Here is a 25,008-nt window from a genome sequence, read left to right on the forward strand (position 1 = left end):
ATCATGTATCCTTTTTTCATATCTCGTTTTAAACAATAATACGCGAACATAGTCTTGATTCGATGTAGGATTGTAAACGCAAACCAAAACTGGTAGTGATCAAAATTTGTGAATTTTTAGAAGAATGTTAGGCAATTACCATTTAGCACCTATAGCAGAGCCACAGTTATAACTTCCCATTGCCACCATCTGCCTATAAATGCCTGCGAGGATGCTAGTTATAGATAGGTCTATCTTGGCTTAGGTATATTCCTAGCATATTTTAAATAATTAAACTTTGTTTTAGACTTAAGCTTCTTTTTTTTTTTTTTAATCCTTCAACCCCCCCCCCATCTGAGGTTCACTGATACTTCTGTAAATCGTAACTGCCGATTTTTGTAATCTTTGATTGGTGATAACGCCCGTCATTGTGTTCCCGTTCAGCATGAAAAACCGTTACGTGTGGGATATTTTGCACAAATATCACGGGGAAACCTGCGAACAAACTGAAAGCGCCAACTTGCGAGGCTCAGGCCATTTGGTTTTAATAACCATGATTTATCATTATGTGGCATTATAAACACACTTGACGACATACAGATGATATAAATGACTATAGTGATTGGGTTCATAATAAATAATGACTCTTTAATGACTATTTACAGATGATTAATAAGTAATGACATCATTAATATTATTTACCATTGCAAATTCTATTATTCAACTATGACGTAATTTCCCACCACGTAATAGGTAATTAATAACTTGACTTCCCCCACGTAATTATCTAACTTAAAACCCCCCCACGTAATTACGTAACTGCATACAAAATATATTGCTATCGCGTCCCAAAATAGCGAATCACTGCCTCATAAGCCAAAAATAAAATAGCACTATTGGGCACTTGGCGAACTAAATGGGTTCCCAACCCGCTGTAAAACGTTTGCCAGCCTTCATTTTTTAATATTTCTCTAAATAATTTTACAAACGATTTGCCAATGTTTTCCTGTTCTCTCGTTCGTGTTCTGAACACCTCATGAGGGTATGCTATAACAGTAGCAATTGTCTTGGAAATTGCCCCAGCCAGCATACAATCAGAAAGGTATTTGGGATTCATACGTGATGTCTCTTGTTCTCTAACATACCGACTTCGCAAGTACTCATATATAACGAATTGCAACACTGTTTCGACTATGCCCAGATACGAAGCTGCTAAGCCACTGTAAAACACTCGTATTCCTTCTTTCTGGTAGATTTGGATCGGCACTTTAAACGAGTTCTGTTTATTAATATTTATTCCACTGTCAAGTTGTAACCTTGTTTTTAAAAACCATACAGGATTTGTTAAGGTAGTGCAAACGAAGCCTGCCGTTGCTGCCGAAGAACTGTGGACGATGGCGCTATCAGATTGACCCAAGATTCGCTTACAACAGGAATACACGGGAAAGTAGATTGCCTTTGACAAAGAAACGGCCATAATATTTGCGGCAAGCCCACGGGAAAATAGCGAATAGCCTTCATTTTTAATCATCTGTCTCATATATGACACCAATGGTATTTCTCCCACTGTAGCCACTGGGCTGGCTATATTAAAGTTCACGTTCTGTCCGAGGTAAAACAGCGGTAATCCACCAAGTCTGAATGTTGACGACTGCAATCTTGTCTTTAAAACTTCGAGAGGATATGTCACAACTGTAGACGTAGCCCCAGCTAAACCACCAGCAATGAGTTCGAGTGACCTCGAATTGTCTCTAACTTTGCGTTCTATCATTCTAAATGTCCGTAGCCTTAGTCTGGTTATAAAACCAAATTGCTCTATACTTCGACACTGTCCATAAGTATTAAACACGAAGCAAAAATTTTTAAAGGAGTCTTCGGGGTGTGTTTGCAATAGTGGATATGATTGGATGAAAATGAATGACCTTTGACTGGTACTTGTACGTCATAAAGCTGATCACCGTCTCAGGTCATATGACCGAGATGATGGCGAGATCCCGAGGTTGTGTTGCGTGTGCCCTTTCTTAGTTTCTTTCAGTTTGCTATCTGAAAAGCGATTGAGACCCGCATTTTAGGTCTGCTTCACACGTTGGTATTCAGTGTTAGTAACTATTTATTTTTTTTAGGTATGAGCATACTAATGTATTCAGAAGCAAATAATTATATAATTTTCAATTTATTTTTTTTAGGTATGAGCATACTAATGTATTCAGAAGCAAATAATTATATAATTTTCATTGGGAAAATTATCTTTCTCAGTTTTGGTTGCTGTGACACATCCGCTGTGACAACATTTAATAACCATATCAACATTCAACACACACCAACGCAAATTACCACAGGGGGTAAGTTATTACAAAACAAAAACCCGAAGATTAACATCTTCAAACTCAAAATATGGGTAGAGATATTTCGTTTTTATTGCAAAATCATCAATGCAGACTAACTTGAAATAACACGAAAATCGGAATATCACGAACTCATCTTTGTCGTGATTTAACCTATATTTTGAGTTTTAAGATGTTAATTTTTAGATTTTGTTTTGTTTTAGTTTGTTTTGTTTTGTTGACTTGTGTTGGTTTTTGGGTAAGTTGTTGCAAAATTGTCTGTGAATTTATTTTGATCGATTACAGCCCCGTTTACACTACACTTGACTTTTTGGCACGGCACGGCTAAAATGGGTATCTGTGCCCATTTGATCCCTGCTCAGCCTTTGTTTTGGTAGCCTGAGCACTAATAAAATTGGGTACGTACTCATTTTAGCCGTGTCGTGCCAATAAATTGACTGCAGTCAGTGTAGTGTAAACGAGGCCGTACCAAGTGCCTGGGGTCGGATGTATCAAACCCGTTTAGCTTAAACGGTGGTTAAGTCCAAAATAGAAAGTTTTACTTTTAGTCGTTTTATTCAGGAAGCAAACTGAATGTTTGTAACCTTAATACAAAGATACTGTTTACCGGCAACTATATATTTAGTGCATAATATTCAAGTTGAATCATTCAAGAGAGATGTAAGAGTGTTTTTTAATTTTGACTTATCTACCGTTTAAGCTAAACGGGCTTGATGTTCCAAGGGGGCCCTGGTACTTTGGTGCCCAGGTTCAACACGTCAATTTAAAATGGAATTGGGCACGGAGCCTAAGAACGGGTACTACCAAAAATTCAGAGGTAGTTCATTATGTTTTACGAACTAATTTTTAATTTGGGCACCAGTGCCAGACTGCCAGTCACGCTTTTGTCAAGTTGCGTATTTGGACAATTATAGGGTCACAATGAATGACGCAAAGCTGCGTACACTCCTTCCGGCTCCTGACTCGTCCCCCAGTCGCTTTGGTGTTACGCAAACGAATACTTATAATTAAGCATAATTAAGATACTTTTCTGGACTTTTCCTAGTCACTACTGATCTATAAATGTCCAGATAAGGGACTGTGGAGGAGTCAGATCCTAGCTCTTTTAAAAGTCTTTGTATTAATTAAATCGTGGTTTTTTGTCACTTTAAATTATTTCAATTCTGATAGCATTATGATGTGCATGGTGTACAAAACATATATTAATAAATCCCAATACATCTCCAATGTCAAAGACGTCCTTCGTCCGAAATTAGATTAAATTATTTATAACGCTTTAATTGGTTGATCAATCGGCATGCAGAATTCCAACTTTTCTGATACCACATTCAACTTCCGCGTCTACAATTAAGTTTAATTAAAATACTTCAAGCATGAATAATAGAACGTCCTAGCTATACTATAACTGATCTCGTTCAAAATGAACGATGATGGGAACGATTGGAAAACTGGCAATGATTCATTTGACTATACCAGCAATTTTGAAGACTGCGTTGTTTTTTTAGGAGCACTAGTACCATGGAGTCTTGCAGTTTATACGTTTCTTATCGTCGTAGCAATAATAGCCAATATAATGCTCTTGTTTGCTATGCATGGAGATCCACTGAAGTGTTTTCAGAATCCGAACACCAAATTCATAGGAAACGTCAGCATTGCTGATCTGCTGAATTCATTGTTTCATTTCAAAGATATTTTACTATCGCAGACGACCTATCAGGCCAAATTCTGTATGCCAGGAATTTTGGAAAGAATTTATAAAGGTATCGCTGCTTTCCTGTATTTTTTACCTTTCCCGGCTGTGGCTGTGCTGGCATTGGAAAGATACGTCTCCATTGCTTTCCCTTTATGGCACAAAGTTTATGTGACATCTTGCTTGTGCTACATATGGATTGCGATAGTTTGGACGATTAACTTTATATTTTCTTGGATAACAACCGAGCTTCTTAAAAACGAAATCGGCCTAGCAGGAGTGACAACTGTGTACACAAGCGTATTTTTCCTGGCTACGGTCCTCATCTATCTCCTCGCTTTCATCAGTATTCGTAAACAACATTCATCACTCGTCAATAATCGATCGAGATCGGAAACTACCATACGGATGACGAAACTACGTTTAAGAAATCAAAACCGTTTCCTCACTACAGTACTCCTCGTGAACATTGTTCTAATACTTGGAATAATGCCAACAATAATTGGAGTCCATTGGCATCTCGCAGGCACAGAAGAGAAATTGTATGCGAGTGATTTGTTTCCGTACATCGCAGATATTCTGTATTTAATAAATACCGCAGCTAGTCCTTTTTTATACCTATGGAGGCTGCCTAAATATCGGAAAACCTTCTATGTCATGTACTGTTGTAAAAAATAAAAAAGTCGTCTGGAACCTTTGGTTTACGCTGGGGCATTCTAAGATATCAAGAAATGTCGGTTGGTTTTATTACTCACACAAGTTCTATTTTCACAAATTAACAATAATGACTAATGTGTATTCTGGTTATAGATACATAAGTACACTTCCCAAAAGAGATTAAACTAATCCCTATCAATAACCCCCTATGATGCAAGGATATTTATACTGTATAGTAGTTCTCTATACGGAACATTCACACAGGACGTTACGTATACATCAGGCCTGCATTACGTGCTCGAAAGATTGCACTGATATTATGCATGTGCAGTATGCATGCGAGTATAGAAACATCATAATAAAGCCGACATAGATTATGCTGAACCGGTTAACAGTAAGTTTGTTGTCTAATACACTTCTTCAATCTTCAAAATTAAGGAATAAGAACAAAACGTAACATAATATACATCAAACGAGAGCTCAATACCCTTGTCAGAAAAAATAGCATAGTTTGTAACTTGTGTATTTCGTACCACTTCACTTCAGTGCAATACTGCATGCGTCGCAGATACGGGGACGCCGCAGCCACGGGGAAGCAGCACCCACTGCCCTCCGCTTATAAAGGTGCAAAAGGCGGCAGCCCTGTGCCAATATATCACGTTAACTATTTGGTCATAGTTTTTAATATAATGAATAAGGTTATGTTATGCAGCGCGCTGTTTCTAAAAAAACTGACTGATAACATTGATTCTTCTTGCATGATATTGGTGATTCTAAATTCTTGGTTATTGCTTAGTGGCTAATTTTCTTATTTTCTTATCAAGTGATTTAATGTGTTTTTACTTGTATTTCCTTAACACTTTAGTCCCCAAATCTTTACATTTGGCGCATTTATGATTTAATGCAATTCGTGCTTTGATACCCTGAAAATACAAGGCAATCGGATTTAATTAACGTCTACACACCAGCCCGTTAATTAATAAAAACGTGTATAATTTTTTTTAAATCTCGCTATTCAATCTTGATAGTCACTACAAAGTGCTCGATATCGCACAAGTATATACTATTAGATCCGTGAGCATCTCCAATGCCCTCTGTCTAAAATTGTATTTATTATAACGATTTGGTTTTTCGGCCTTTCTGTGTCGAATAACATTTACGACATATCATTTCCGCGCTGAAAATTAGGCTTCAATTTAAATTATTTGCAAGCATTAATAATAGATACGTCCTAAATGCATGAATAATATAGAAATTAAACCGTTCAGTGCCGTATTTTATTATAGACGATTTAACTCATTAAAGCAAGCTCAATATGAAAGAAAAGTTGCCTACTGCGCAGTGGTGTGGAGTGCAATTTATAACGGTAATTGCACGGAACGGATTTCACCGAATGGTGTTCAATTTCGACGACGCTCTGAGCACAGGTGAACTTACATTTTTTGCTATTGTTATTCCATCATGAATTTGCTGTCCGTAATATTAACCATGTTGTATTGTAGCAATAGCACTATATTGTGACTACAGGAAGTACTTCGGTGTAGACATGTGAAAATGATGCTGCCATGCATAATAGTGACCTCTGAAGAAGTTTCCAAACCTACCGAAGAAAAGCACAATTAAGAGCATTCCTATATGTATAGGTATTTCTTCTATAAGTCGTACGGCCTAAAATACACTTCGAATTTGACACAGTAAGCACAAAAAAATTGCCAAAAGCGAATTAGGGAATTGCATATTCTTCTTATGATTTCTATCACCAACTTGGATGATTGTAGTCATCGATTTACAAGATTATCAAGACTATACTATAAAGAATCACTGCCAATACGTACCGATTAGAAAACCGCGATATTTCAGGCACCTCACTTTCAACCGTCGTAGTTCGCTGATTATCCGAGTAGTTTTTGGGATCATCTGGTATTAAAAACTTTGCAATTTGAACCTCAGTATCACTCAATCCTGCGTGAGAAATCCTAGCATAGCCTTGTCTTATCAATCCATCATACATGATATATTCGCACCATCGCTCTTTATCGCTGGGATCTATATCCTGGAAAGAGATGCATTGCTCCCTACAGTACAACACGTTTGCCATGTGTGCTCACTGTCAATTTCTTTCCCCTAATGATTGACATTGAGCCAGTCAAAATTAAAGGGATTCTATCACATCAGTTCAAGAAATATAAACTGGATAGCAATCCACGTTGTAATCACTTCCATTTTTATCAGTTCGCGCGAATAATTCGCCTAGTTGAAAACAGTATCGTCTTCATTCGTGCATTTTCAGACGATTCAACCAGTTTAGCCACTCGCATCAGTGGCCAAAGTTTATAAATTCGATTTTAAGAGTAGTAATTAAGTTTTGCATTCCGTACCTTCCTTTTACCATTATTAAGTAAGACATGATAATCCCGACTACCAGGAGCGGAAGTGACGTAGCCCAAGAAAACTGTTGGGTTATGACTGGAAAAAATGAAAGGAAGAAACAGTTCGCGCGATATCGAAATAAAAGTTAATCTTGAAATTCAAGATTTTGGATAACACTAGAGCATGTACAGTACAGGCACTTATTTTATCCTTCTTAGCAAACTGGAGTTTTTCTTGATTTCATTTAAGTTAATTGAATTGAGACAAAGATTCATTATAGCTACAGACGCATATACATGCAGTAGGCTTGCCTTTCATCCATGATGCGTGCCAGCTCTTGAGCTTGTAGCTTCCGATCCAGGTCATCCCTAAATCAGAAAAGGTTAGTAAACAAGTCAGAATTACTTCCAGCACACTTTAGCCTATATAGGTGCAAGGTGCATGCTGCAAGTATGTATACGTATGTGCAAATTCGTTCTGCTTTCCATCTCGGCAACTTTAGGAATATAACGTACAGTAATTAACTTCTCGGCAGACGGCATACCGCGCGTGGATCTTAGTTGATCACGGGTTAGTGGTTAATTGACAAAAATTCAGATTGAAACTTGAAATTAAGGAGATATAAAAATATTACGTACGGTTTTTTCTTATATTCTGTAGCTGTGTTGAAGTATTGAATATATAGGCCGGTTATAATAGATATATATTTTTATATAGACTGACTTTTTTTAAACAAAATGCATGCCTTCGGTATTTGTTACCACTTCTTGGAAAAATGATAGCCATTTATGAACACAATACAAAAGCAGAGAATTTTGCAAACTCAATTTGAAAGGCTATAACTTTCGCATTTTGGAATATTATGCGACGAAACTCTGCAGTATTAGTACTCACTCTACGTTTATAGCAAGCTTTTACAGTGCCAACAATGGCGGTCTACATGCATTGCCTGGATAAAAAATTAGGTCAGATTATCTTACCCATCATTTCCCATATGTACTACAACAAAGTCCACCAGCTGACCAGAGATATTGACACTAGCACTAAGTGCAGGGGCTAGCTCTCCTGTAATATAAAAATTGAGATTATAATTCCATTGAGAAAGAAATTATCATCAATATCTTTAAACTATAGTCTAGATATTCAGGGTAAATACAAATTTCCCAGAAGTGCAAGAGCATAATTGAAATCATCAGGCAGTGGGCATTAAGAATTTAGCGAATTAGGGGCATTATATTTGTGCTGACAACGTGCATGCATTGAATTTATTTTACCTTCTGGGGAAGGAAGCAAGTGGTGAGAGGATTTCACAATGGGATATTTTGATAAGATCAAAGAACTAAAAACACAAAGCATAAAAGGTACAGTATGTACAAGTTCACACATCAATAATTCCAGGATGAATGCGACATAATGAAAGATATAACAGCTTATAACTAACAAATTCTCAAAGTAAGCAACATCAGGCGGAATATATCAACGAACATACTTCGTTTGCCTTAGAAGCGCAAATAGAAATAAATTCCCCAAAATTGTTGTCATGCAAATTACTATATGCAGCGAAGAGAGGGTGTCATTATATTAGGATTCAAATATTGCGGCATACCCCCACGTGTGATCTCTGGTTGAGGGTCCAAAATCCGAGTACATCCCCAGCCTTTCCGCCAGCCACATGGTGAGATCATTATTACCAAGATACGGCCTTGAACAGTCACTTTCAAGCAGGCCTATGACATCCGCTCCTGAAATACAACGTCCAGTATCCTTGCAATCAAAACACAATTACACAAAGACGACAACAAGAACGAATAAAGGCTTTGGCAAAATAGGACATTGGCGCGGGAGAATTCGCGAGACGCATGGAGTTTTTGTCCACTTCTTCTTGAAAAACATTCTGAGAAAACAACGTTTCCGTACCAATGTTGTCTACCTTTTGACGAGTCAGTAGGATCGTAATGGCAATTAAGTAGCATCACCTTCATTAAGCTAATACTATATGTAGAGGTTCAAAGGGTCTTAATTTCGAATGGAATTATACACACTTCAAATTAAAGCTAGGAACAGTTGATGGAAAAATGAGTCAACTATAGGTCCTCTGGCAAGAATCGAACCTACGCTTTTGCGATGCCGGTGCAATGCTCCTTGCAAGCGTGGTTAATGTGTATATGATGCTAATGCCGTCAATTATGATTTTTGGCACTTCACTCGATGCAGATAAATTCTAGAGGTTCAAAGGGTCTTAATTCCACTAATACTATGTGTATATATATGTTATTTAACAGATTGGAGGTCCGTATAGGAAAAATATAAATTCGGACCGCAAGAAAAAAATATATAGTTATTTTTTATAGGTATACATTCTTACAGCTATAATTTTGAGTTTTGATTGTTTAGCCTAGTTCTCGTGTCACCGACAGTTGGCTATGTATTCTGAGTAAAAAGTGACGACGAAAGTGAAAATATGACCACAAAGCGATTTATTCGTCAGTGAACACCGACAGTGAACATCGCGGATGATTACAGCTACGACCTATGAATCTATATAGCATTATATATGGGATATGTTACAATACCTACCAGTTTCATTTAACATCAGTGCAGCTCTTTCATAACTCGGCCAGCCCTGATTATCGTATCCAAAGTGAACAGTCCACACGGCCGCTGAGAATTTCTTTTCATCGCCCTGCACAAGTTAACGTAACGTACGGTATGAAGAAAATGTACTTTCACATCTTTAAAAAAATCATTCTTTTGCAGCGAGTGATATATTTCACTCTCATATAAACACAGTAGCCTCTGCGCTCCAACCTCGTACCCAGGGTTCTTCCCAAGAGAAAAAAACCCGGGTATGTGGTTGACTTTGCCCAATGTTCTCGTCATCACGCAAGCTTCTGTGTGCATGAGGATACTGAGTGGCCTCATTTACAGTATCGAGTAACAAGGAATTGTGAATGATTAAGGCGTAGTAGTTTCAAGAGTTGGGTAAAAAATAACGGCTTACCTGACTAGGTGTGTTATATTTCATGGAATTGCAACGCAATAACATTGCTGCACAGCCACCGATGAGAATAAATATCAAACCTAAATGAAAGAGATGTCAATGACATCACTCAGCACCTTTTACATATACACGAAGATCAGTTTTTCATTTCAACTGTATCGTGGCGAAGCGCAGCGTATTTCATTGTTTCACTGACATTAGTTTCCACTGATTGACCAAGAATCAAACATTAGTTGTCCACCATTTGCACAAGTATCCAAATAAGATACCTGCATTTCTCTGAAAAATTTCCACCAGACAGAATCACAGACACATTAGTTAATAACGTCAGTGGTGATGTCTCTACTGTCATCATTGTCTAAAATTCTCATATCTCTTAATTAAAACCAACGCAAACAGAGTCGCCATTTTAGAATTAATATTGATTCCCAGGTGAACAGCAAACGGGAAATGAAGTTTCCCAATCGAAATGTTCCGCACAATTTTGCACAAATTTGAAACATGGGTTTTCCGGTGAATGGTACACAACCAATTATATACACTTCACTTCGCTAAATTAACAATGACACACCTACCTATCTTGACGTATGTTTTAAAAAATAGCAATCGGTCTCCGTGTAATTTCAAAAATACCATTTTCGAACTTGATTTTGGTCCATTCTTGCTCTTTGTCTCAAGAAGAGGCACGTTTGTAGCAATGCCAGTACCTAGGAATATACGGTACGATTACCTGGGTCCTACATTCGAAGGACGCGTTCATGCTTGAAAAACTGTTATGTACAGAATACAATTGAACTGTATCAGGAGTGGGATAGTGATTTCTAAATCGATGTAAAAATATTGAAACAGCAATAACACATAGTTGAAGAGCGCACGACTGACAAAGAGAATACAGCAGTTTAATCTGAATTACTATTAAAATAATTGAAATTACTTGTAATTTTAGAGCAAAATGATAAACCGCCATCCAGTTTTTGCACAGCCGCCCCCTGAATATCAAACAACATTGCGGTAGGAGCGCACTATAGCTTGTTTAAATAAGGTATCGTCTCAACTACACTGTACTACTACATGCCTGAATATGCATGTTGAATGAGAAAAAAATTGGATGTTTCAACCTTAGGGTCTTCGTCAGAAACGTTGCAGGTCAGTATTGTTTATAAAGATATCAGCTCTCCAACATAGCTACATGTACAATCGCCTTTAACTTTTTGCACAATTACATGGCTTTGTTACGAATCTAGGACAAGCAGCATTGCAACAATATAGATCTTGAACTTACCAATTAATAGCATCGTAATAGCCATCAATGTGCCCGTTCTTTCACGTGTGAATTCTCCGCCTGGTACGAAGTTGAACGCCACAACCCAAACAGATGCTAAAATCAAGACAATATATAGTCCCATGGCAAGCGGTAACGTTGAACCAGGATTGCAGCGCGCCAACTTATCCGCCATTAACGGCCAGATCGACATGAGATAGACCGCTAGGATAATCCCGCCAACGAATGACCAGTGTGTAGGTAAGCGGTATAACATTGCCGCCCCAGCCGAACCAATTAACCACCAAACGAACGACTTCGTCCAATCGTTAGGAGAAAGCATGATACCGAAACTTAAGCCAATCAGAACGGCAATACTAATGAAAAATTTAAAAAAAAAGGTCAGATATTATAAAGAACAGATTAACATGCAGATGGGCATTTAATTCTTTGGTGTTTTGCCTATAGGTACAGTTATATTCGCTGTCATCCAACGCGTACCGTATATAAATCTAATCTTTTACGACGAGACAACAAAGATTTGCAGGTAGAATAAATGTTTTCTTGAGACTGGGTTCATTTCATGCAGAAAGGCGTAATTATGATTGAATTATACACCTTTTATAATTATACTGTAAGCTATTTTGTCAAAGTGTGTTGTTAGTATAAATGATTGCTTGAGCAGGACTTTCACAAAAATTGTGCCATGTGGAGATATCTTTGAGAGAAAGTTGCCCTTCTCTAAGCATCCTCACCACTATATAACGACCCTATCTTATGTTCTGCAACTTACCCCCATGGATTTGGGTTTGGTCCAGATTCGGGAAGGCCAGTCACAGCCCAACGTGAAACAAGTGATACTTCCCCAAACACCCAATGCGTCAGCCAAAACATTGCGGAAAATCCGACACTAATACGTAGCCATTGGTGCCAACTTATGTCAATACTTTTTTTTGTCTTTACCACACAACTGTCGCCCGAGATAAATACGGCTTGGCTTATCGTCATAACAATGCCAGCAATACAGGTTGCTGTGTTAAATGTTGGACTCCACCAAATTGGATTTAACGAGACATAACATATTCTTAGAGACAGCATTGCAAAAAATCCAAGGATAGTTCCCCAGAACGAAAGGGTTCTAAAATAACATTTTAGTAAAGCTTTATCCAGTTACCAGTTTTTTATATGTACATACGAGCAAAAACAATAAAATGCTTACAATAAAGGAAACTGCCCTATGGACCATGGGATGTACCATAAAGTGCAAATTAGTAACTATTATTTCAAAACAAATTTGAATATTTTTCCCAGCAAATGATAATAGATAGTCAAAGCAACCTCGTCCAAACTGAGACGTCTATTAAAAAATCTCTTTCGGCAAAAACATTGAAATGTTTACCATGGAAGGATGTAAAATATTTCCAAGTACATTTAAGGTGAAATGCATTCACCAACTGCAATATATGTTGGACTGGCATATCAGGGCAGGCAAATATAGCTTGATGACTATCCAGGAAGGAAAATTATCTACATGCATATTGTGAACAGAGAGACTATGGAGTATATATGGAGGGCCCTTTGCTATTTTTTAGTTAAAAAGTCTTTGCAAGAAAACCAAGAATATCTAAACCTCTTTTAGATTCATCAAAGACTAAAGAAATTATGCCCAAATGACAAATACACTCTATATTAACAATGGTAAACAGTTATTACCGTTCTCTTGGTGAAGTTGACCACCAGGAACCACACAACCACAGCATCGCATTTCCACATCCGAACATGAGCAGTATCAAACGAGAAAACGTTGTTGGGGCCTGAAATGAGATTACACCAACCATAGAGCATAATCTCACAACAGTAAGTCCTACTGGAGATGATATGAATCTTGATATGAATGAAATTTTTGTAATAATAGGAGAAAGAAGAACAACTGCAAAAGCCTCATATCCTGATATCTCAAGTTCATTGAGTGGATAGAACCATATCATTGCTCCCACAGCATGTATAAGAGACCACCATATGTAACCTAAGTATAATTATAAAGAAAAATTTGAAGATAACCCTTAACTAATGATGGTCATATAGATGTGGGTTATATTTAGGTGGTATTTAGTCTGATTTTTTTTCTGGGGAAAGAGTTGTGAAAAGATTTGCATGCATGCTTTGTAACCCAATTGATGAACAATTATACCAAAAAGGTTTCCTGTATCCTGTGATAGGAGGGCAAATCCTCTAGGAGGGCAAATACCTATACAGTCAAGCACCCATGTCAAAATTTTCCCAACATTCCTGGTGGTTTGGTAAACTGCATGTTTTTGGCTCTTGGGGACATTTTGTAGTTCCTTTGAAAATTGACAGAAGAGCAGGGCTTACTTTCATGACCACAACGTGGATGTAGATAATTTTGCAACAAATAGAGTGGGCGTGACCGTGAGTGACTGCATGCCTATCTAATATAATAAAACCTTCCTACCTACCCAAAACTGTTTCGGCAATTAAACCGCGTGTAATGCTGGAAACCTCGATGACCTCCTCGACGACTTCAACAGTCTCCTTATCTACAAAATCCGCCTGATCCTCGGCTGGTATATATGTTTCGTAATTTTCACGACTTGTGTCAACTCCCTCAACATAGCTTTGCACTCTGTGCCTAATGTATGTCTTACTGCTCGACGAAGCCTCATTCGAATCCTTCTCCGGAGATACCCTCATCATTCAAAAAACTTAAGAAACGTTAGTCCCGAATCAATAATTACACACTGTTTCAGGAACTAATAATAGTTTACTAGCGCCAAAATATAGGAAAGGCACAGTTCATTTCATAGTATATTACATGAAGTAGATTAGTTGTGACATTAAATTAAATTGTAAAACATTATTTATATCAACTGATTGAAAAATAAATCTATTAAAAATAAAACACACGAAAACTGACTGAGAACTGACATTCACATACAAATATTTTAAAAACTATATCATTGGCAGTGTGACCAGCTTTTCCAAATTCTGAACATTCTGAAGGACAATTACCAAATTAGGTGACAGAAATTACTACATGAGGCAAAAAATTACTATGCACACATTTATCCCACATTATCATTGGTAATTTCAAATCTTTATTCCAAAATATCCCTACTTTACCCTAACAGAATTGGGTACAAATTATTGTTTTTCTGTGAAATGACCTAGGACACAAGACAAACAGGGGCCGCTTGTATGAAGACTGGATATATAGGCCTATCCACAATAATCCACCTGATAGGGATTTTTTCAACCTTGTAAGATTGCTTGAAAAACAATAAAGCTTTCTGTAATTTTAAGAAAAATTACTGCAGTAATTACTACAAATTTTCAATTACTGTACTACAATCATCCGAAAAATTACCAAAAATTACCAAAAGTAATTAAAATTACTACATCTGGTCACCAATAGTGTTCCATAATAATGCCAACAATTACTCAGTTGTTTATTCACTTTCAAAATTGATGATTTTCTAAAATCATAATTATCTAATAAACTATTGGGCAGTTCTCCCCCCCCACTTCCCAGGGAAAACTAAACTTGTAATCTACCTTTTACTAAATATATTAGTGCTCCATTGACCATGTCCTTCCTGGCATAAATTCCTGTAAACGACCCTGTCGCCTAGATAAATATCAGCGCATTTTAACGAAGAAGACCAAATTAATTTGTCAATCGGATAGGTTCTGTATTAATAATATTGAAAATTGCTACTGATGTAAGTAATTAGTTGGAAATATTACAGAGAATACCACATTTACATAATTAGCATATTTAAATAGACGAATATTAATTTTTAGTCACATGCCAATGCTGTAGCCGCGCGTAATTTATTTGCTGAGTAATCTGTGACAGGTAAGGAGTGGATTGTTTCATGTTGTCTAGGATGTTACGTTGAATATATTACGATTAGTTGCAGAAAAATTATCAAGAAAAAATCTATAAATCTAAAATCTAAATGGCCCGAGTTACAGACGTGTATAATCGTGCATTGGATGAAGGTGTATAGACCTTTGTATAGACCTTTGTAATATAGACCTTTGTAAAAGGTCTGCTCTGTGACACAGTTTGCGCACCAGGCATGCTCCGGGTTGGCCATTAACCAATCCGACAGAAGCGTAAATAAACGAACAAATACGCCATAACACAGACATTTATACTGGCATATGCACCGTATGTGAACATGTAAACGAATTCACATACTGCACCCTGTCTTTCTACCTTAAAGTTAGTTCTACAGTACTTTGTGTGAACCTATGTTCAAGAGCAGGCAGCATGCACCAGTTTCCTTATAACTCCATGTTCACCAATTTGATACCGGCAACCATCTTTGAATATTTTAATTTTTAGTCAGCGAGATCCACTATCCATTAATCCATATAGTACATTTATACATATTTCTTTATTCGTTCTTTAATTCCAAAGCCCAGACCTTCTGTGGCCAACCTGTCCTTCCACGTTTTCGCTTTGGAAGTAATTTATATTCCTGAAAAAATTAGAAAATACCTTTTGAACTATCTCAAACTGACCAAATTGTTTGCGGTGGAGAGAAATATTATTTTCGGGGAACACAATTTCTATTGGCCATTACATAACGGATTATAAAGCCCGGAAATTCCTATGTATCTTATGAAATACAGTTTTAATATTTCGTAATGTTAGTCATGGAACGTTTTAAATACAGTGAGAATAATTAATTATGGCGGCCATAAGATGTTGTTTCCAACCGAACAACTGAAACCGTATAAAACCTCTTTAGACATCCCCGCATCAGTAAATTGGATTTAAATTGAATCAAGCTGAAATCTTGACGTCACATGAAGTTTGATTGCCTCAACAAAACTATAAAGAGAAACCAAACTTCGCGTAACATCTGGCTTCCCGCGTTTGACCTAAAGACTGATAGTAATGATCCACAAGAAGAAACATTAGTTCCAAAGGCAGTTTATAGCAGCCTTTCCGCGCTTTAAGTTTGCTGTGGTTTAAGCCGCTTAAAGTTTTGAAAGGACATTTTTAATAGAGCTTTTTTATAATGATGTATTTTTACGAAGCGAAATATCGTTGACGAGTCTAAATAACCAATGACCCATTATCCCTTGCGCGCTCAAAGTTTAAGGGAATCCTTTGAAAGTATAAACTTGATTGAAAAAGCGGTGTATTTAACACTCAGCCCAAATCTAACGGAATTATGCATACCACCGAGGGCAATATACATTTAACCTGAATGTTTAATGTGAAATGCAGGAATTCGATATTTTATTGCGTAGAAGGCTTATGCTGATAGTCGGTTGTCGGTACTTGAAACATACTTGTTGTTATCATAAAATTTGGCGCCTGCCATCATATTCCCTGTCCCTCAAAACAATCTTAGACTGCGCTGTAGACTCTTCGTAAATGGCAACAATAGACCATGCATGACACCATGTCCTAAACTTTTTCAGTCAAACTACTGAAACTAGGAAGCTCGTTGTAAGCGATTGTGGCCGAAACTTCGCAGTCGTGATGTTCTAATTAAATGCCCTTCGTCATGGTAGAGTTACCTGTCACAGCATAAACTGTTTGTCCATTGAGTGTTCATGTGTTTGATATGGTTTGATACGGATGATACCTATGAGCTAGAGCAACTTTAACGAATTCGGTAACGTCAACATATACACATGCATATATAATAACATATAAAGAAAGCCATGGACAAAATAGTAACTCGATCTTGTCCAGAAGATGGCGTACGATTAGCTAAAAATGTTTAAAATTCAATGTGCTAGCGAAAACGAGGAGTTTTATCTCATATAACAAGTTGTCAATGAAAACAATTAGCCTGAATAAACACTCTAGCGCTGTTTCCGGAGCATTAGTTCCTATCATTGACCGATTGCTGTGAGAGAATGTTCGCATTCTCGTGGGAATGCTCGAGAATTATAGCCAGTGCACTAAGAAATAGCCCGATGTGCATTAAACACCCTGTCGGCTTGCATGGGCTTATATGATCCCTCTTGCAAGAATAGTTTTAAACCGGGGAAATATTTTTTGCATTTTATATAAGCCAGAACATATTAGGAAATTGATCACCAAAGAAATATGGGATGTAATCAGAATCTAGGATATTGCTCATCAGATTTGAAGACTATGTTACTGAAACTATATAGCTATTATTGAAAAAAAAATTTAAAATCGGATGTAAACATGTACAGGCAGTCTTACAATATTTTTTATCGTAACTTCTTTCAATACACCAAAGTAGCAACTAGCAAGACGACAGTTTAATGCCCGCCATTGGGATCATATGAGCAGGCCCTAGCTTGTAGGTTCACTATATCTCTATTTTAAAGTTCTATTTTATTGCTGCCAATAGTTTAGTGGTTCATCCATGCAATATTTGCATAGGTGCAGGAGAAATTTCCGATAGAGATTTTCTCGCATTTTCTGCAATTTCTTGTTGTGAGGGTTTAAATGATTTTCGTAGTAATGTTTATAAACTTTTGGCTTATTTTTTTTAATGCTAACTATTTTAAAGAAACCAGCTCTCATGCTCCAACTGGCTGCATGTTCGAGATACCGTATGGTGACAGCCCAATAGTAAAATCTATTAACATACTCTCTCATATATATATTGAAGGTATATTGAGGCCCAAGTTTAGGTAGTCTGAATAAAGAGTATATAGGGTGGCCAGATAGACCACCTAAGAAAAATATAAGGTATAGACAATGTTTCGAGGAAAGGCTCTTCGAAGACGACGTAGAACTGTAAACTTAAAATAAGGGAGCTTGCATATTGGATGATGAAGTCAAATTCAATTCTAATTATTAACAGTGCGATCCAGCCTTGTGTCATAACCGGACGTTATCGCATACGTAGTTTGACGAGGAAAAGACCAAATTTTTGAGACCGACAGACGTTTGAGTCTAAGTTTATAAATTTAGTTTACTGTTCAGTCAGGAAATTATCAACAGTATTTCTTACCCAGCTCACAATCGCTTTTTAAAAACGAATACATTTCGTTGAGTTATAGATATAAGAAATCATTTCAAGATGACTAGAGCAATATCGACCTAACAGTATCAATGGTATCGTCGTAGGTATTTGACTATAAGGCACACAGCACACTGTCAAAATGTTTGTGAGCACTACTAATTTGCATGGCTAATTTCTACGTTACCGATGGTGAGTAGACTGAGTTAACATTAAGTTATTTATCCTCACAATTGTTGCACAATCTGCCGCAGCAAAATTCCAACTGAGTCGTAAAATTGACCGTGTAAATCGGCCTTATGTGTACGAATTTCCAACTCGCGTTACCTGTGCTGATGAATCTAACTGTTAAACTTACCACCTCCTTCTTTTGTTTTTCTTCATAGTCATACTGATCGGCAATGCCCATGGCGATGTTTCGATCTCGTTTCAGATCGACAACATATTCACCAGGGTCCTCTCCATCAAGAACCTCCCTCAAATAGCGAATATAACTAATTGCCAGCCGTAATGTTTTTATCTTCGAGAGTTTTGTGTCGGTCGGTACGTTTGGGATGTGCTCGCGTAGAGTAGCAAAGGCCAAGTTCATCGTCTCTGTGCGTCGTCGTTCGGTTTTTTTCGGAAAACCATTCACTTCGTTAAAATTTTGTTTTGACTTCATTTTGGTATTTTGTTCGTGATGATTTAACCGAAAGCCAAATTCTGGACACTGACTTTGGTCCTTTTCCATTTCCCTTGTCTGTTGATGCGGGACCTCGTAAATATTGACGTTACCTCTAAAGAAATGTTATGAATGAGACTGAGAGCTATTATTATTTAAATCAGTTCAAGTGCAGCACTGTCCGGTGGTTTCATCTTCCTTTCTTTGGAATTTTTTCGACGTCCGTATGTTTGAGTAATGTGTGTGAGCTTTGATCAAGACTGATATATGATTTTTTACTGAAAAAATGATCGATCTTTTTGTCGACCTGGTGAACAGATTTTTATTCGAATTCCGCTTATTCCAGGTTTGAGGCACCTCTTGGATTGTCTTTGTATTGTTTCAGGCAGTTTATCACCTCATAGGTCCGTTGACATGCACCAGGCATAGTGAAGGCAAAGCGGAAGGATTTTTGATTTTCGTGTCGGCAAGATCACTGTTGCCAGATATAATATTACGAACATGCGTGGGGGTGACAGTGTATATAGGTATAGACATTTGCATGAAGACCGCAAAGTGTGTTTAGATAGGAAAAAAATTATAAGGGGGACTTTGAAGTCATGAGGAAGTGAAGGCCAACCTTCTTTTCAGTCGAAGAGCCTTTGCTATGTTGGAATTTGGAAATGCCGAACTAGTATTATTAGTTCGTATAACTAAACGCAGCCTTTAGAAATATTGACATGGTATCTTTATAACACAGCAACCGCTTCATAACCAACTGAACGCAGAGAAACGAACCGCCTACAATAATACGAACGAATCTTTTCGAGGTACACCTACTTGGAAAACATTATCACTGTTATTGACATTGGGATTATAGTTTCACGTTTATAACATGCATCCGGGAGGGCCTGACATTTAAATGCCTAATTTACCCATGATGCTCCTTGAGTGCAAAACTCAATTTAATAAGTCCCTCTTATCTCTACTTAATCTTGGAATGGGACATTACTTTCGCGGTCCTTTTAGTCAATTTTGTTATTTAATTGGGTTAACATTCATCAATCAATTATAGAATTAAATTGTATGCCCTCACAAAATCAAAGGAGCAAGAGGTGTACAAAAGTTGCAGGGAATGTCAGGCCATTTTTCACCCTGGACTGTTTGTTGATCACTTCGAAAGGATCATAGTGTATGATTAATCGTAATGTTGTCGCGTTAGTCGTAATGTTGTCGCGTTGCATGTTCATGTGAATTTGATTTTTGATTGCTTTACTGAAGTATAAATGCATCGAGGGAATAGATGGAAGAATGTGTGGCTCAGTAAAATATTATCCATAAAGTATTTTAATGTGCCTTATATACATAATTGTTAGCACACAAGCCAGTATAAAGATGTCTTGTGCAGGTTTTTATTTCTTAATTAGTTTGTGTGATTTCATCAAATTAAATTCATGTATGATGCATGCGATCATGTATGTAAATGGATATAAATGAAAATTATTGGTTTTCTTAGGATTTTCTTATAGGGGTCCATAAGGCAAGTGAAATCCCATGAAAGAGACGCATTAATGCATGGCTGCGACAAATACAGTATAAACTGACATATAGATGTCATAATCTATCCCTATATACACTAGTAATCAGCGCACTAGGAAACTTTGTTGCAACTTCAGTACGAAGTGATTGCCAACACTCTTTCCGTCGAAACACATGTGTAGATATATAGACGCGGTAAACTATGTTGTGGGTCGTCGAGAAATCATACAATCGAGGCAGGGGGGGAAACATGCGGAAAATATGGGATCTTATTTGACCAACTACGTAACATCTCTATCATTAAACATGGCTGAACACAAACAACGACTGCACATTTGTTCTGTGAAAGTACATATGAAGCGTGTTTTAAATGCGCATCCGGCATCCTGCAATGTTTGACAATGGATGGGACATTTTATATATAAACGTTTGTGATTGTTATGAAAACATTCAAATACACAATCACCGTTGTGTTTTCAATAATTTCGAGTAAACTAATGCATGGATAACATGTTGCGCCCACAAAGGTACACACTGTGCATACGAATTGTGCCTTTTCCTATTCACCAAACACTTAGAAAATAAAGTCTCAAACTGGATAACGGTGCCAAATATGGTATACCGGAGACAAAACGATGCGTCTCGATCATGGAAAATTACAATATGCCCTGAAATGGATGCTGGGCGTTTAACCTTTGTTGAAATGTGTTAAATTAAATCTACACGTAGTTGTTTTTTTTATTTTAATTAATTGAGACATTTATTACTCGGTTTACAAAAAGAGACTTTTCCTGTATGAGGGCAACTTAATTGCTTGCATGGTAAACTACGTGCATGTATGTAGTGCATTGTTATTACGCGGTTGTAGACTCGCAATCCACAGTTTGCATTCTGTTACATGCACAAATTTAAATGCTAAAAACACCCCTGGCGAGGCTCTTTAAGGTAGCAATTAAGGAAACTGGAGCTAGCACAAAAGAAAACAGAAATGCTTAAATTTACTTTCGTCTTGTAAGTACTGGAACGAATGTACAAACGGTGAACTTCACGCACTTACGTTGCCGAATTCATCTAAAAACAATATTAGCAGGGGTCTTCTTATTGAAATGCCGTGAAAAGTTCCATTTAGCACGGTAATTAGCAAGTTATTTTGATATCATATTCGGCTGAACAGACAACGAGAGTTGTAAGACAGGTTGCAGAACACATACAATTAGTCCAGTGCCTACCTGAATCCCGCATGGCGTCGACATTGTCCGTGTTTATTCCTCGAGCTTTGGCGCATGTTTTTTGACCGACATTTTGCAGTCTATTACAGAATACTTAGCGTTGTGCTCGCTCCGCCTTGATAGGGAAATGTAATTGCAGAACAACTTTGAAATATTATACGCGCGAAGTATGCGAATACTTGAAAGTGTCGTTGACAGTTTTGACAGAGCATTTTAGTGTTAACACAACTTGGCGCGCGCGACCACCGACAGTCTATGAAGAAATTTCAAGCTCTCCTGCAGACTGGTAGTATGGTTGCTCTAAGATACCACATGCATTCACCAAGTTACTCGGCGTGTTTGAAAGTATAGGAAATGTAAAAAATATAATTATGCAATACAATCGGCTGCTTACACCGCGTATCAGGTATTCATCTTTTTATAGTCTCACAGTGCTATTCCGGAAATATTTTACAGTCTTTCAGATTAGACTTAAACCAAGTTGACAAGTGTACTGAGACTACAGACTGCAGGGTGTTAACCTGAGTAGTTTCCCACGTGAGTGATTTTCGAATTTCCTCACTCTATACATCACTTAATAGTCGCTTTTCGACGACAAAAATAATTTTAGACGCGTCTAACCTCAAAAGGCTAAACTATTCTTATGTTGAGCGCTCTAAACCTTGTGCTATGGGACGTCCGGAACTAAAGGCGGACATACCACGCATGTGATAAGCTTTTAATTTGAGATATCCTGGATAAGAGACGGGTTTATCTCGTAAATATTGAGTGGCTAATTATGTTCAATATTTATAGAAAATTCCATGTTAACTTAAATTTCTTTTGAAGACCCTTATTTGAAATAAAGCGCTAAAATTGCGTCAATTAGCAATTGACTTGCTCTAAGTGTTTTTTTATTTAAAGTTTAAAAGAGATGATTATAATTATGGAGATAACATGGGACCTATAGTGGGTGAGTGGAGAGCACTTCGTAGGATGATGATCATCTTCATAGTCTATTTACGCACAAAACCAGCAAAACGACTTGAAGCGAGCTATAGGTTACCATGCATTGGCATGAACTCGAATATTTTACATAGCGATAATTGTGATACGGATGATCCTTTTCAGGTAAGCAGTATTTTAGGATTGGGAAAAACTTAAAGCTGCATTCCACTCCGGTAAGCCAGTTTTTTACCAGTGGTTGCAATATTCTTTGAAATTTTGAGAAGTTGACCGAGGACGAGGTTAATTCACTTGACCGATCGCTATAATTTAAAAGAAAATCGAGCGAAAGCTGTGTCTCACTCTCTTTGAAAAGCAATTGAACGAAAGGTCGGAAGTAGAAAAAGGCTTAATCGAAACCGGAAAATGCATGAGAAATCTCGTACCAAGAGCCGCGCACATTCCAAATACTCTAAAGTCGTCTGAGGTCCCTTAAAGCGTATTTGTCGACTTGTGATTAACGTGTGTTTAACTGAGACTTTTTCTCGATGATGCTCGGATCATATTAACAACTCATATAAGAGGAAATCAGGATACATACCCTGGGACCATGCAATTGCCGGCAGAATTTTTCACTATCGGTGAGATGAAAATTCATCAGCACTGATGGTAGGCATGCATAAAAATGCTTATATAATTTGTCTATAAGAAAGATTTTCCTTCTTCATTAAAGGTCTCCTTGAGGGCCATCATAATATAACCCCTTGTTCTGGTATACACATCGAATGTTTGAAATCTGCACGATTTTGGCAAAATTATCCACTGTGCACACTCAACCGATGTACTTCGCAAGCAATTTAAAACGATCACGAAAATCAGGTTTAAATCATATCGCCGATGAGACAACCGACGACGGGTTCAAAACGCTGCTTCACGTCTTCATCGCCTAACGACTTTGCACACGTTAAGGTAACATGGAAGAAAAATCATCGGAATAATTATACTACTTCAAAGAAAATTTGATTTCTTATTGCACGCAACCCAGGCAGTAAAACAGTTTTTGAAGCTCGTCCTCATGGAAAATTATAGTTTAAAATAAACATGCTGCCATGCGCATGCAGGTTGACATATATATGCCTGTGACTTGCCATGCAAGAAGGCTGAATTATATATAGCCTTTCTCACGATGACGTTTTGGGGTACTTTCGTGCTCCAGTATACAATAGGTATCGCCCAGGGGCGGTAACCAATGATTGAGAACCTGGCTCAAGACTGCATGCATGCATGTCGATGAACAATCTAAAAGCAAGCTCTATTTATTTTAAAGAAAATTGTTGTCACCGACCACCGACAATGCAATTGAACGGTTGGTTCTCATAGCATACTGATGATTTCGAAGTATTCCCTCCTCAGTGATTACCGACAGTGGCCCTCGCTGACTGACGGTGACTTATGAAAACCAAGCATAAAGCCTAGTTCTATAATAGGGCGCCGACAGTCGGCGATGAATTTTCCTGCCAACGGTGTTTAATTTCGGTATATAGTCAGTTATTCCTAATAAGATGGATATGAAATGGGATGAAAACCAAGCATAAAGCCTATAGTTCTATAATAGGGCTTAGTTCTAATAAGATGGGTAATCGGTTATTCCAAATAACAAAGTATCTCATTTTCATTGATCTTCTACACTTGCCCTCACCGATTATTGCATGCCGTTAATATTTATATTCTCATGAACTATATAGCCTCAGATAGTCGGCGATGTATTATCAGATGTTCGGCGATATATTTTCAATGAACGATGTGGAAGAAAATTAATCCAAAATAACAAAGCAGTTGATGATTGCGATATATGAGGATCAGGCTTTAGGCTTAATTCACACTTTTTTGTCTCAAATGCATTGTCTACATGGTAGGAGAAATAATTCTAATTCTAGGGAATCTTTGATCTTGTATGGCTTGATTGGATTGGTGTGGACAAGGCCTAACACTTAGGCCTAATGTCTGCGATTAATGAAGAAGAAAAAATTCATGACTACCGTCAATGGACATAGCAGATATTACGATTAAACTAATCAGGCTTAAAATTGGTTTAATATGCATTACATTTTATACTATATAAGGGTCCTAAAGCAGTTCAATTAAAAATGTCAAGCGGAATATATCAGTACACTCCACCTCGTACTCCATAATGTATACAAACATCGTATAAATAGCGCACTTGAATTGTAATTTACAGAGAAATGTCATCGCCGGGAAGCGCTTCATTGGATCCCACTCAAGACGAAACTTGAGGCCCTAGATAGGCGGCCGGACATTGTGAAATCGGACTAAGATAAAAAACGTCTAATGGAAATCAAGAGCGATATACTATATACGGG

General features: G+C 37.4%; 3 protein-coding genes and 1 pseudogene across 5 annotated transcripts; 1 reads left to right on the forward strand and 3 right to left on the reverse strand.

Annotated features, from left to right (window-relative positions):
- Positions 1-580: 580 nt before the first annotated feature.
- On the reverse strand, positions 581-2,117 carry LOC114524730 (annotated as a pseudogene).
- Positions 1,911-4,868, forward strand: LOC114524729 (adrenocorticotropic hormone receptor-like). 3 transcript variants are annotated; one of them, XM_028545894.1, is made up of 3 exons: positions 1,911-1,978; positions 2,103-2,321; positions 3,830-4,868. In XM_028545894.1, exons 1-3 carry the CDS (start codon positions 1,951-1,953, stop codon positions 4,690-4,692), a joined length of 1,110 nt encoding a protein of 369 aa, XP_028401695.1. In that variant the 5' UTR covers positions 1,911-1,950; the 3' UTR covers positions 4,693-4,868. The 3 variants fall into 3 exon arrangements, with proteins under 3 accessions (XP_028401695.1, XP_028401696.1, XP_028401697.1); XM_028545895.1 differs by having other exon boundaries at positions 1,965-2,051; XM_028545896.1 differs by having other exon boundaries at positions 1,971-1,978; positions 2,166-2,321.
- A 2-nt stretch (positions 4,869-4,870) lies between these two features.
- Positions 4,871-14,115, reverse strand: LOC114524728 (PGAP2-interacting protein-like). Its single transcript, XM_028545893.1, has 14 exons — positions 13,781-14,115; positions 13,017-13,329; positions 12,097-12,441; positions 11,325-11,680; positions 10,618-10,749; positions 10,043-10,122; positions 9,619-9,724; positions 8,648-8,783; positions 8,316-8,380; positions 8,022-8,106; positions 7,353-7,409; positions 7,050-7,137; positions 6,507-6,724; positions 4,871-6,271 (listed from the first exon to the last, which is right to left on the reverse strand). The coding sequence occupies exons 1-14, from the start codon at positions 14,016-14,018 to the stop codon at positions 6,193-6,195; spliced, it is 2,298 nt and encodes a 765-aa protein (XP_028401694.1). The 5' UTR covers positions 14,019-14,115; the 3' UTR covers positions 4,871-6,192.
- A 544-nt stretch (positions 14,116-14,659) lies between these two features.
- LOC114524731 (heart- and neural crest derivatives-expressed protein 1-like) lies at positions 14,660-21,831 on the reverse strand. The gene is made up of 3 exons (XM_028545897.1): positions 21,704-21,831; positions 18,654-19,071; positions 14,660-15,811 (listed from the first exon to the last, which is right to left on the reverse strand). The coding sequence occupies exons 1-3, from the start codon at positions 21,757-21,759 to the stop codon at positions 15,728-15,730; spliced, it is 558 nt and encodes a 185-aa protein (XP_028401698.1). The 5' UTR covers positions 21,760-21,831; the 3' UTR covers positions 14,660-15,727.
- Between the last annotated feature and the right edge of the window lie 3,177 nt (positions 21,832-25,008).

Source organism: Dendronephthya gigantea, unplaced genomic scaffold, assembly GCF_004324835.1.
Source record: "Dendronephthya gigantea isolate DGI-Jeju-01 unplaced genomic scaffold, DenGig_1.0 000032F, whole genome shotgun sequence".
In the NCBI taxonomy this organism is placed as follows: domain Eukaryota; kingdom Metazoa; phylum Cnidaria; class Anthozoa; order Malacalcyonacea; family Nephtheidae; genus Dendronephthya; species Dendronephthya gigantea.